General features: G+C 49.8%; 1 protein-coding gene across 5 annotated transcripts; it reads right to left on the minus strand.

Moving 5' to 3' along the window:
• Nucleotides 1–5,766: 5,766 nt before the first annotated feature.
• COPS7A (COP9 signalosome subunit 7A) lies at nucleotides 5,767–12,694 on the minus strand. Of its 5 annotated transcripts, none has more exons than XM_082420328.1 (8): nucleotides 12,546–12,694; nucleotides 11,860–12,064; nucleotides 10,115–10,190; nucleotides 9,794–9,882; nucleotides 8,161–8,387; nucleotides 7,087–7,192; nucleotides 6,782–6,933; nucleotides 5,767–6,618 (listed from the first exon to the last, which is right to left on the minus strand). In XM_082420328.1, exons 2-8 carry the CDS (start codon nucleotides 12,019–12,021, stop codon nucleotides 6,579–6,581), a joined length of 852 nt encoding a protein of 283 aa, XP_082276454.1. In that variant the 5' UTR covers nucleotides 12,022–12,064; nucleotides 12,546–12,694; the 3' UTR covers nucleotides 5,767–6,578. The 5 variants fall into 5 exon arrangements, with proteins under 5 accessions (XP_082276454.1, XP_082276457.1, XP_082276456.1 ...); XM_082420331.1 differs by having other exon boundaries at nucleotides 8,161–8,363; nucleotides 12,546–12,693; XM_082420330.1 differs by having other exon boundaries at nucleotides 12,519–12,661.
• Nucleotides 12,695–12,934: the final 240 nt, after the last annotated feature.

Genomic DNA, 12,934 nt, shown 5'->3' on the forward strand with positions numbered 1-12,934 from the left:
GAAGTGCAGATTGTTGACTTCAGACCTTCTTTACTAATACAAGAATTTGATACTATAATTTGTCCTATAATCATGCTTTAGATGCATCTCATATTTTGCTATTTTGTATTTTCCTTTTTGTTAAGTTCACAATATTTTCTAATTTCTCTTGAGACCACATCTTTGATCTCTGGGTTTAGAAGTGTGTTGTTTAGTTTCCAAGTGTTTGGCAATTTCCCTGTTATCCTTCTGTTATTGATATCTAGTTTTAATTACATTATGGTCAGAAAATATACTTTGTATGACCTTAAGTCTTTTAAATTTGCTGAGGTTTGTTTTATGACCCAGGATATAGTCTATCTTGGTATAATAAATGTTCCAAGTGCACTTGGGGGAAAAAAAGGGTTTTCTGCTGTGTTGGGGGAGTGTTCTATAAATTTCAATTAGTTCCTGTTGGTTGATGGCATCATTCAGTTCTATATACTTCTATATATTCACTGATTTTCTGTTTACTTGTTCTATTGATTACTGGGAGAGCAGTTTTGACATTTCTCTTTTACTATAATTGTGGATTTGTTCATTTTCTCCTTGATATCTATCAGTTTTTGCTTCATGTATTTTGAAACTCTGTAGTTAGATGCAGAGACATTTAGAATTATGTCTTCTTGGAAAACCAAAGTTTTTATCATTGTTCTTCAATGTTCTTCTTTATCCCTGGTAATTTTCTTTGCTCTGAAGTTAATTTGTCTGATAATACTACAGCCGCTTCAGGTTTCTTTTGATTAGTATTTGCATGGTACATCTTTTCCCATCCTTTTACTTTTAACCCACCCATGTCATACTTAAAAATGGCTTTTTTGACGGCAACATATAGTTGTATCTTGGTTTTTTTAATCCATTTTGATAATTTCTGTCTTTTAATTGGTGTAGTTAGGCTACTTATATTTAATATAATTATATTTGGATTTATTTCTATCAATTTATATGTATCTGTTTGGTCCTCTGTTTATTTTTATTTTTTTTAAGATTTAATTATTTATTTATTTTTGGCTGCACTGGGTCTTCGTTGCTGCGCGCAGGCTTTCTCTAATTGTGGCGAGTGGCGGCTACTCTTTGTTGCGGGGCGAGGGCTTCTCCTTGCGGTGGCTTCTCTTGTTGCGGAGCACGGGCTCTAGGCACTCGGGCTTCAGTAGTTGTGGCTCACGGGGCTCTAGAGCGCAGGCTCAGTAGTTGTGGCACACGGGCTTAGTTGCTCCATGGCATGTGGGATCATCCCGGACCAGGGCTCAAACCCCTGTCCCCTGCATTGGCAGGCAGATTCTTAACCACTGGGCCACCAGGGAAGTCCCTGGTCCTCTGTTTATAATTCCACTATGTCTATATTCCAGCCTTCTTTCAGTTTATTTGGATACTATTTAGTATTCCACTTTATCTAGTGATTTTTTCACTAATTTTTAAGTGGTTGCTCTAGGGCAGGATTGGCAAGCTTTTTCTGTAAAGGGCCAGATAGTAAATATGTTTGGGCTCTGCAGGCCACACAATAGCTGTTACAACACACAATTCTGACACCATAGTGTGGAAGCGGCCACAGATGATATGTAAATGAATGAAGTGTAACTATGTTCCAATAAAATTTTACTTACAAAAACAGGTAGTAGGCTGGATTTGGCCTGTGGACTATGGTGTACTAACCCCTGCTCTAGGGATTATAAAATACATATGTTCACAGTTCCCTGAGAACTTGCATCTCACCAATTCCTTTTAAGTGTAGAAACTTGACCATCACTCAGGTCCCTTTACTTTCGTTCCTTTGTGTTGTAGTTGTCACACGTATTACACCTAAGAGACTGAAAACCCCACTCAGTTAAGCTGTTTAGGTGAGATTCATGCTCACTCTGCAGGTGAGCCCAGGAGTTCACACAGAGCTCAGTGGGGCTGTTCTCTTGATTTCCCTCCTTTCTGCAACATCCTGACACTTTCTGGTTCTCTGGGGCTTCCCTTCCCAATCTTCTGGCCCAAAGTCAGGCCTTTAGTTTCTCTACTCTGCTGGGCATTTCTCACTGTGTGTCTGGGCCAAGCATCAAGAGAACAGAGAAAGAAAAAAGCAGAGGGGATTTGCCTCACATTTTTGGGACCAGAGCTCCTGTGGTCAGAGAGAAGGGTTCTCCTCCCTAGAGTTAAGTGCCTGCCAGGCCACTGTTGCTGTCATTGTGCTGCCACCACCAGGGTATTCCCTGGGGCTGGAGGTGGGAGAAGGGAAAAAGAAAAACAGGGGATTTCCCCACTCTCTGACCCTTAGGAGTCCCTTTCTGCTCCCTAGATGTGCAATAGAAGACTCCAAAGGGAGCTCTTTCAGTTCACACCTCACGTACACTTCTAGGTTTTGGGCTGTCTTTGAGTCCAATCTGGGCAACACTGGAGGGGGGTAAATGGTGAACTCACCACCGGTTTAGTGGAACTTTGAATTCGAGTGGCTTGCAGGACCCCAGTTCCCTGACCAGGGATTGAACCCGGGCCCTCGGCAGTGAAAGCATGAAGTCCCAACCACTGGACTGCCAGGGAATTCCCTACTTTACTATTTACCATAGATCTCGGATAACTGCTCCATGCATTCTGCCCGGTAGCGTGAGAGAGACAGGGTGGTGTGTGCCTACTCCACTTATGATCTGTGTGACCCTAGGCAGGTAACATAACCTCTCTGTACCACTTCTGTCATCTTTAGAAGGGGATAATGGTGAAATTAATCTCAGAATGTTGTTGTGTGTATTAAATGAGTTTATATACATAAAGCACTCAGAACAGTGCTTGATCACAGTAAGTACTTAATAAATATTATTTATTAGTAATAAATAATATTATTATTAGAAATTATCATAGAAATACTGGAAAATAGAGACAGGCAAAAAGACAAAAATCACCCAAAACCCCAATGCCCAGAAGTATAATATATGCATTATGGTTTGTATTATTTCAGATTTTTCAGTCAAGATATATTTACCAATTGATTGGACAGATGAACAATCAGTAAAAGTATAGGATTGGATTCCCCACGCATGCCCCACATTACACATTTCATATCAGGGGAGCTGCAGGAGTCCACAGGATGAAACCTTTCTGCCTCTAGGCCTTCATCCCACTTTTCTTCCCACTCAGAATGCTCATCCTCCCTCCCCTTTATCAGGTTAACTGCTACTTGGGCTTCTAATTTCAATTTAAAGGTCACATCCTCGGAGGAGGCTTTCCTGACCCCAGGCAGGTAGATCCCCTGGTAAGCGCTTTCATGTCACCCTATACTTCTTAGTACTTATCACACTTTTAATTATGTAACAATATACTTAAGAACCTCAGAAGACAGGACAAGTCCTCTCTTGCGCCCTGTACTCGAAGTTTCACCTTTGCTCATCATTCTCTTCCAGATGGTGACCCAGGGCCTCCTCACCCATCCTCCAAGGCCCTGCAGTAGAAGCCTTTACAGCTGATCTAAGGTGGCACTAATCTGGGCAAGTCTGCTTATATAAATAGGACATCACAGCTCAGAGCTGAGTCAATGAGGGTAGTGAAGTCCCATTTCCAGTCCAATCCCAGAGATTCTAATTCGATAGGAAACTGGGGTCCAGGAATATGCATTTTCAAAAGCTCCCCTGATGATTCTGATGCCGGTGGACCAAAGGAACACTGCCTGACGTAGGAAGCTTCTGACATGCCTTCCAGTGATCCCTGCCTTCTGACAGTCACTAGGCTGAACCTGGTGACTAGTAAAATTGATGGGATGTTTCTTCCGTGATTAGGTTACAAAAGACTGTGATTTCACCTTGCTGATATGTTCTCTCTGGCTCTTGCTCTGATGAACGGGGCTGCCTCTGACCTACAATCAGCCAGGGAATGAAGTCCTCAGTCTGACCACCTAGAGGTGATGAATCCTGTTGACAATCACTGGGTGTGCCCGGAAGTAAGTCCTTCCTACTGGAACCCTGAGATGAGACGCCCTCGCTAATACTGTGCTGTAGCCTTGGGAGGGATTCTGAAAACTCAGCAGACAACTCAACTTAGTTGTGCCAATTCCTGGACCATAGAAACTGAGATAATAAATGTGTGTTGTTTTAAGCCACTAAGTTTCAGGGTAATTTGTTACACAGCAAGAGAACTCATACACTGCCTAGACTTGCCCCGCTGAACTCCCTTCTCTCCACCCATGTTGGAAGTTGAACCTAAGCAGAGAATTTCTAACCTCTCTTTAACAGGATCGCATGAAACATTGACTATAGACATTGCTTTTGCTCTTCTTGTGCATAAAGGTGCGCCCCAGTCCAGTTGTGGTTTTTAGCTATAGAGACTTTGTCTTCACCTTCTAAGTGTCACCTGTTTCATGTGCATGAACTCTGAATTCACAGGAAGGCAAGTTCTCTTCCTCTTCCTCCCTACCATAGTGGTCCAGCCCTAAGCTCCTCTGAGATTGCTGTACAGTAGGGATCAGCATGTGGGAATGTGCAAGTGGTGATAAGACTTTTGGTTGGGAGAATCTTCCTGGTGCCCTAGGCTTGGTTATGCACGGAATCCCTGAATCCTGAACCAAATTCCATGGTCAAAAACAGCCCACAAATAATCCACTCCCCCATCTCCAAGCCTTCGGAGCCAAGAGCCCTGTCTTTGTAAATCAAAGACAAATTGCATTTTCATGTCCTTGGGGCTGTGAACGGACCCTCGTCCCTCTTTGGGTGGAGGGCCAGGCAGTCCCAGCCCAGCCCACACCAGACTGTACAGACACCCACTGAAGGCTGGCACTAGAGAGATCAGGGCAGTTGTGGAGTCATGGCTGGAAGCAGCTTACAGGAAAATGAGATACTAAAGTTCAAGAGAAAAATGGGGCCTGGGCAGAGAAAGGGGGCACAGGCTCGAAGCACCAGGAGTTAGTGACTTCTGCACAGTGGACGGTGTGGGAGGAAGAAGGGGTTTATTTCGGAGACTTAAGACTCAAGATGCAACAGGCTCTACAGGCTAGTCTAGGCCAAAGCTAAAGCGAGGGGCCAACAGTGTCAATTCCTGAGACAGGGCTCACTGGACTGTTCCCATTAAGGCTCCACTGCCCCGCAAGATAACAGGCTCACTCGGCCCGCTTTTAACCGAAAACTCAGGATCTACCCCCACTTCCAATTCTACAACTGACACCTTTAGGACCAGTAAAGAGTAGTCTGTCCTACATCTCCATCTAGAGGACGGCACAAGCTCAGGAGAGCAGCTCGGTCAACACTGGGACCCTCAGGAGGCAATCGCCTCTCATGCACGTGGGGGGCCAGCTGTCCCTTACACTAGAGCTTCCCAATTCTAGGGCGTGCGCAGCAGTGCCCTGAGCCAAGGAGACCAGTCCTCCCAGCGTGCTGCTCGGACGCTCTGCCTTGGACGGGGACAGGAGCCCGACTGCTGCTTCTTACTGAGGTCTGAGAGTCCTGTGTGGTACTGATGCAAAAATTGAAGTTTACTATCAACTCTTCCGCCTACAATACTATAAGGTGGGAGAACAGGCTGAACTCAAGCTCCTTGAGAGCAGGGACAGTGCCCATCACTTTGGACCTCCAGAGCCTACCACGTGCTGGTGCTCAGTAAGCATCCACTGCTTCTTAAAGAATGCCGAGATACTGAGCCATTTGGCCAAAGTCAAACGGCCCACGATCTAGGTCTCCAGTACCTGGTTCTTTTGTTTTTCCAGCACTCTGCTTTAGAGTGGACTGGGAATGAGCCTTCTTCCCATCCACAAACGCCAAAGACAGAAGATACCCAGTTCAGGGCGTGTTTGTAGATAGACTTCTCATAGATTTATTTCTGTGTCATGTTATATATAGATATACGTATATATACTCTTTTTATACAATCTATATCCCCTTCCCTTCCCCACAAAACTCACAGAAGGAAGTATAAATCCTTCCAGGATTGCCATCAGGCTTTCTAAGACAGCCAGGGCCAAGAAAGAACCATCTCGCAGCAGCTCAAGAAACAGCTGCCCTGAGGCTCTGGGGTCACTGAAGCAGCAGCCCTCCCAGGACCCACGGGGAGGAGAGAGGACAGGGAACTGCAGAGTGACAGGATTCTAGGATGTGAGTGTTCAGTGACACCTAGAATGGCTCCCAGAACTCTCAGGGTGGGAATAAAGGTGGGAGCCCTGTGGCTCTTCAGATGCTGCCCAAACAGGCTGGTGGGCAGGAGGCGGGGCATGCAGGGCTGGGGCGGAGGAGGGGGAAGGGATCACGTGTGGGTTATGCTGGAGACACGGCAGCCCCACCCACTCAGTGACGTATAATGAACAGGGACAGATGCTGACTCCTAAAGAAACAGGGGAGGGAGCATGGCAGGGAGGAAGAGGGGACAATGGGACACACAAGAAAGTTACATGAAACAAAAAGTACCAACAAAAACATGACTTGTACTTGCCTCCCCCCCCCAGAGACGGTGTGATCTATGCTTGGGGGTGTGGGAGAGAAGAAGGGAGGTGACGGGTCATGAACCCAGGTTATCAGCTGGCCAGGGGCACAGGAAGGCTCTCTGAGGACTCCTAAGGGGCAGGCAGGCAGCTAGGACCCCACATCCCGGAAGAAACAACAGTCCCTTCAGTTCGACTTGGACCAAATCTTGGCGCTCCCTCGGAGCCTGGTGAGGGGAAGAGAGAGAGAGAGGCTGCAGGGAACCCGCGCAGCGCCGCAAGCTCCCCCTGTTCCCGACCCCCACGCGAGTGACCGAAGGGACGAGGAAGCAGCAGCGGGGCACCCCAGACACCGGCAGCCCCCGCCGCACCCGCTCACCCCTTGCTCACCCCTTGCCCTTCGAGGCTTTCTTGCTGGGCTGGCGCTGGTTGCTGCCTGGAGCCGCTTCCCTGAGCTCTGTCACGTGCTGCTCGGGGTCCTGAGATGTGGCCGCAGCGGCGGCAGCTGTTGTAACTTTGATGGTTTTCTTCAGGTTGGCGACCTACCAGGATGACAGGAGTGGGGAGAACAAGGAAGGTTCCAGAACCTGACAGCTCCTGCCCACCCGGTCTGTCTGCGGCCGTCACTGTCCAAACCCCTCTGCCCGGGACCACCGGCCCAGGCTGGGGGAGCTCGGCCCGTCCCGCCCGCTCACCTCACTCTCGATCTGCTGCTTCAGGCCCAGCTGCTGCTCCTTGTGCTGGTTGGCGCGGCTCACCTGCTCCTCGATGCCGGACAGCACCACCTCGCAGCCCACACACCTGCGGGAATGAGGGTCGGCAGCGGAGGGCTGGGATCAGACTCACCAAACAGAGACTCGCAGAGACCCCTCAGCCCTGCCGTCCAGACCGCTGTCTGAGTTAGAAGCATTGCCAGGGCACCTGGAGGCCACCTGCGACAACATTCCCAGGAGCCAGCAGGACACTCAGGTAAGATAAGGGAGGAGAAAGAAGTGTCCGGAGTGATACGCAAGACGGAGTCGGAACTAAAGCCAAAACAGGGTGGGAGAGGCCAAAGAGGAAAAAGAGAAGGTGCCTTAACGAACTAAAGTCAGACAAGAACACAGGAAACAGAAGCGGGAGAGGCCCGTGGCCTGTGCACAGGGCTGGTCACTGACCAGGGGGCTGCGTGCAGCGTGAGACAAGGACCCACACCCCAGGGGGTGCGCTCGAGAGTACCACCCTCCTCCCTCCCCCAGTTACTACACCGAGGACGCGCCTTCCGCCTCCTGCCCCCCAGGCCCTCCTCCACTCTTTTTCTCCCTCAGAAGCCTCTGGAGGGGCTTCCCTGGTGGCGCAGTGGTTGAGAGTCTGCCTGCCAATGCAGGGGACATGGTTCGAACCCTGGTCTGGGAAGATCCCACATGCCGCGGAGCAACTAAGCCCGTGCGCCACAGCTACTGCGCCTGCGCGTCTGGAGCCTGTGCTCCGCAACAAGAGAGGCCGCGATAGTGAGAGGCCCGCGCACCGCGATGAAGAGTGGCCCCCGCTTGCCACAGCTAGAGAAAGCCCTCGCACAGAAACGAAGACCCAACACAGCCAAAAATAAATAAATAAATAAATAAAATAATTAAAAAAAAAAAAAAAGACGCCTCTGGAGGAATGAGCTCACTCCCCTTCATCCCCTTGGGTTCCACCTCTGGCACCCAGCCCAACTCGCCTCCTTCCAAAGCATCCCTCCCTTTCTTGGGGCGAGCAGAGAAGGGACGGCGCCGGGACACCGGTCTCACCACTCCTGCAGGGTTCGGGCGATGGCACTGAGGTCCTGGCGCTGGATGTCCCGCCCGATGCTGTAGTCGACCTCCAGCCGCTGGTTGCGCTGGTCCAGGGAGCCGCGCAGCACGTCGGCGTACACGGCCTCGATGACGAGGTCTTCCAGCTGCCGCACGTTCCGCAGGGCCAGGGCCTCCAGCAGCACTGCGTATGGGATACACTGGGGCCCGAGGGCGGGCTGGGGCTGTGAGGTTCCGCAGCAGAGAAGGGCTTCCAAGCTTCTTCTTCCCTCCTTTCCCCCCCGCCCACCCTCCACTCTCACTCCTAAATCGTTTCCTCTAAGAGGCTGGTTCTAAGGTAAAATAAATAAAAGTACTCACACCTGAGAAATATCAGCGTGAGAAGAACAATCTTAAATAAAAGACATATGCTCCCCTACTCCCTTCCCTCCCCGACCCCAGGGTGACATCTGCCTGGGTGTCCATCCTCTGGCCCAGCTCAGGACAGAACACGGACCTGGTCAAGATGAGCCTGACATAACGGGAGGACGTGGTGTGGGAGAGGTCTGGAGCTACTCTGTTTACCGTTTATACTCCGTCTACCTCCAAAGAAGCATCTTGCAGTAGAGAGCCTGGTTTAAGTAAAACCACGAGCATGCCGGGGAGTCAGTAACAACTGGGAGATGCAGGTGGGCGGAGGCAGATAGTTAACAAAAACAGAACCCAACAGGATATACAAAGACACTTCTGGGTTATGTATTTCTTTCTTGCTTTTCTTTTTTTTGGTCGCGCCGCACAGCTTGCGGGATCTTAGTTCCCCCATCAGGGATTGTTGAACCCGGGCGACCGCAGTGAAAGCGCCAAGTCCTAACCAGTGGACCGCCAGGGAATACCCTGGGTTATGTGTTTCTTATTTTAGCAAACAGAAGCTGGCACCTCACCAGAAGAGAGAGCTTCATTCCAGCCCTGGATGCCGCGGCTGTTTGCAGAGGACTTTACAGCGGGGGGAAGAGGGGTGTGCTGCACGACAGTGAGCGGTATCCTAGTTGCTATTCTGACTCCAAACATAAAAGGTATTTTAATTAGAACTTAAGTTGGTTGAAAAAGAAAAACAGGGCTTCCCCGGTGGCGCAGTGGTTGAGAATCTGCCTGCCAATGCAGGGGACATGGGTTCGAGCACTGGTCTGGGAAGATCCCACATGCCGTGGAGCAGCTGGGCCTGTGAGCCACAATTACTGAGCCTGCGCGTCTGGAGCCTGTGCTCCGCAACAAGAGAGGCCGCGATATGAGAGGCCTGCGCACCGCGATGAAGAGTGACCCCCACTTGCCACAACTAGAGAAAGCCCTCACACAGAAACGAAGACCCAACACAGCCATAAATAAATAAATAAATAAATAAATAAATAAAAAAATAAAAAAAGCAAGAAAAGAAAAAGAAAAACAAAATAGAAAACTAGGAGAATAATATTCAGCCCCAAAGGCCGCAGGTAACAGAGTTCAGACACAGACCTTGGAGGGGCATGGAGCGAGGCAGGAAGAAGCAACACGGTGGTCAAAGGCTGTCCAAGTGCCATTCCCTTCAGATGGACCCTCGAGAAGGGAAATACAGAAGGGTTCTCTGTGGCTCAGGACGGGGGGGACTGTCACTCACCTTGACTTTGGCAGCCAGGGTGACGACTGACAGGTGTCGAAGCTTATTCTTCTGAGCCTCTGTGAGTGGGGGAAGATTCCGGGCTTCAGCTAGAAAAAAAAAAGACAAAGAAATCCTGATTTCACATTTGTGGAAAGCCCTAGCCTCCTTCCCTTGCCTTTTTTTTTTTTTTTTTTGGTTTTCCATGCCAATTCAGGTCTTGACCCTGACCCTGTGTACTTAAGGGATCTAAGTCAGGTATCCCAGGAATTTCTTCTAAGTCCCTCAGTAAACTGCCCTTCTCCCACCTCCAGTCTCCAGACCTCCAGCCCCTCCTGTTACCTAAGTAGTCAGCATACGTCCCGTAAGCAAACACCGTGAGCAGCCGAAACGTGGAAGCAAAGTCACTCTCAGCCAGCTGTGAGAACACGACGGGAGAGAAGAAGTGACAGGAAGGGCCTCTCTCTCCACCCTCCCAGCCTTACCCAGTTTGAGCTCCACTTTCTGGCCCCAGCTTTCCCCTCCAACATTAGCTCCCCAGCTCACCGAAAGGAACTCTCTGCGTCTCTGATCACTCTCCCCACAGGAAGGCCTCATTTCCACCTCCAGGCCTTTGTTTACACTATCCCCCCAACCCACAATGCCCTCTTGCTCCATCTGCCTCCAATTCCTACCCTAAATTCAGAGTTCAAAACTTTCAGTGTTTAGTATCTAACACACACACACCACACACACCCCCCAAACGCTGCAAACTGTGTTGTCTGGTCCTTAGAGTATATTTAGCATTTCTGAATTTGAATACCTTTAGGGGGTCTGCTGTACCCCCCAATTCACCAAAGACTTCTGCCTCAGCCTCACTCCCTTCACGGCTGCACGAACTGAGCAGGCACCGGGATTTGTGGCCTCTGCTTCAGACCGGCCTCACCCAGCAGCTTTCATCACCCAAGCCAGTCCACCCAGACCTCCCCTCCTACCACTGATCACCCACTTAGTCAACTGAAGCCCACCTAAGGTTGTTACGTAAGAATATCTTTCTTTTCAACAAGATTACAGATGTGGTCTCTGGTATCCCACTTGGGTCTAGCAGAACTGTGCGTGTAGTTGGCTCTGCTGATAAATACTCGCTAAATAAATGATTTACACATGGATATCCATTCATCTCCTCCCTGCAACTGGAATGTAAGTTTCAGAAGGGTAGCACTGTGTCTTGTACTTTTCTGGTATTCCCAGATGACTAGCAGGGTGCTAAACAGGCACCCAAAACATACTTCTTTTTCTTCACCCTGATTCTCTTTAATTCCACTGCAGAGGAAAGCAGGGAAAGAAGGCAGCCAGTTTTCTTTGGACCAGAAGGATTCCGAAAGGCTAAATTCATTGACTCAATCACTGGCACTCAAAAACTTAATTCATAGTTGTCCACCTACCACTGTCATAGCATCTCAGGGCTTTGGCTGGTGTCATACATCTTGGCAACCTACTCACTCTGGACTTTAAACTCTTAACTCTGCCACTTCTGTGTGAACAGTTCTCTCTGCTGTGTTCCTAGCATCTTGCCATGTGTCTTCGGGAAAAAGATAACTTCTACCTTATCAAACTTAAGTGAATTAGCATATGGTGCAAACAGGAGAGAACAGGTCATGCCAATTTCACATTCATTCCTTCCACTTGTACCAGACTTTATACTTTCCCATAATCTCATCTGATTTCTACAACAATAGTGAGAGGCAGTATCAGGTCCATTTTTAAAAGAAAATTTAGGCCCTAAAATAAAAGTGACCTGATCAAGGCAATATGATTATTAAGAGCTACGACACTGATGGAGACAGGCTAGAATCAGGTCTCCTATTCTGAATCACAGGCTCTTTTGCTTAAAAATGAAAAATACTGGGTTTTACAGATCATTCATCTCCAAAGGGGAATTAAGAGGTTTACTTGCCTACTTACTTCTGCATGCTGCCAGTTAATAATCACCATATTCTTGTTCAACTGAATGGTTATGGGGTTGCAGAATGAGCCCTGCCCACCCGTTCTCAAATTCAAACTTTAGCCCCAAGCCTCCCTGGGTGCTATCCAGGCCAAGAACCCACCTCTCTAACATTAGGCATATCCAGCAGTTCCCCAAACACGTAGACACCAGGGGCCTCCAGCACCTGGTGGATGAGAGTGGCCAGCGCTGCCCCCTTGGCCGACTTGGCCAGGAGCAGAAATTGCTCCTGGTTCTGCCCTGTCACCTTCACCTCGGCACTCATGGCTGCACTGAGCTGGGGGTACCTGGGCTCAGGAAGTCTGGAGCTGCAAGGAAAAAGGATGTGAAGCTGGAGTTTCCTGAACTGGGGAGGATGGAAAGCACAAGGCCTAGGACCTCTATTGCAGAGGCACTGAGCCACGTTTGCAACGAGGAATCAGAGATGGAGCAGTCTAACACTTGGATCTAGGAATCCTAAATTCGGCCACTTCGATGGCAGCCTGGCTGACACAGGGTTGCCACGCCCACCTCCCCCATCCCTGGGCCTATCTCCAAGTCCCACCAGTGCACCCCACGGAACCCCAAGGCACAGGTCTTAGTGGGGGGAGGGATGTCACATAGTGTCCACCCCAACGACGACGCTCCCTCAAATCGCCACTGTGCCCCGCATGTGCCCCGAACCACGTGACCTCACCCTCGGGATCCTTCCACGTGGCTCCGCCCCCTCCCTTAAAGAGGCCGCCCAGGGACCGTGGGCTCCCGCCGGCTGCCCCGTCGTACTCTGGGTCAGACTCTGCGGACAGCTACCTGGAAGCTTCGTCTTCCAGCGCACCGGGCGGGGCCACCGATCCGTCACCTCCGGCAGCTGTTCCCAGCCTTTCCTGCCCACTCCCTGCAGGGCCGCTCTGGCCCCTAAACTCTATGGCTGGCTTCCGGCCGTACTTCCGCTCTTACGGGGCGGGCTTCGGACGCGACATGCCCCGCCCTTGCCTCTGACTGCTGAAGCTCCCGTGAGCGAAGCAGACATTCTGCTCTCTGATTGGCTGTTGCAGAAAGAAGGACGGGCGCCTTTTTTTCGGCTTTTTTCAATAAAACTTTATTGTTGGAAGAGTGCTAGACGCTAAAAGCGGAGGGAACTCCAGGTCTCAGGCCGGTCCCGGCAGTTCTAAGCTGCTTGAGATCTGGACATCTGGCTG

The sequence above is a fragment of the Balaenoptera physalus genome, assembly GCF_965194825.1.
Source record: "Balaenoptera physalus genome assembly, chromosome: 13".
In the NCBI taxonomy this organism is placed as follows: domain Eukaryota; kingdom Metazoa; phylum Chordata; class Mammalia; order Artiodactyla; family Balaenopteridae; genus Balaenoptera; species Balaenoptera physalus.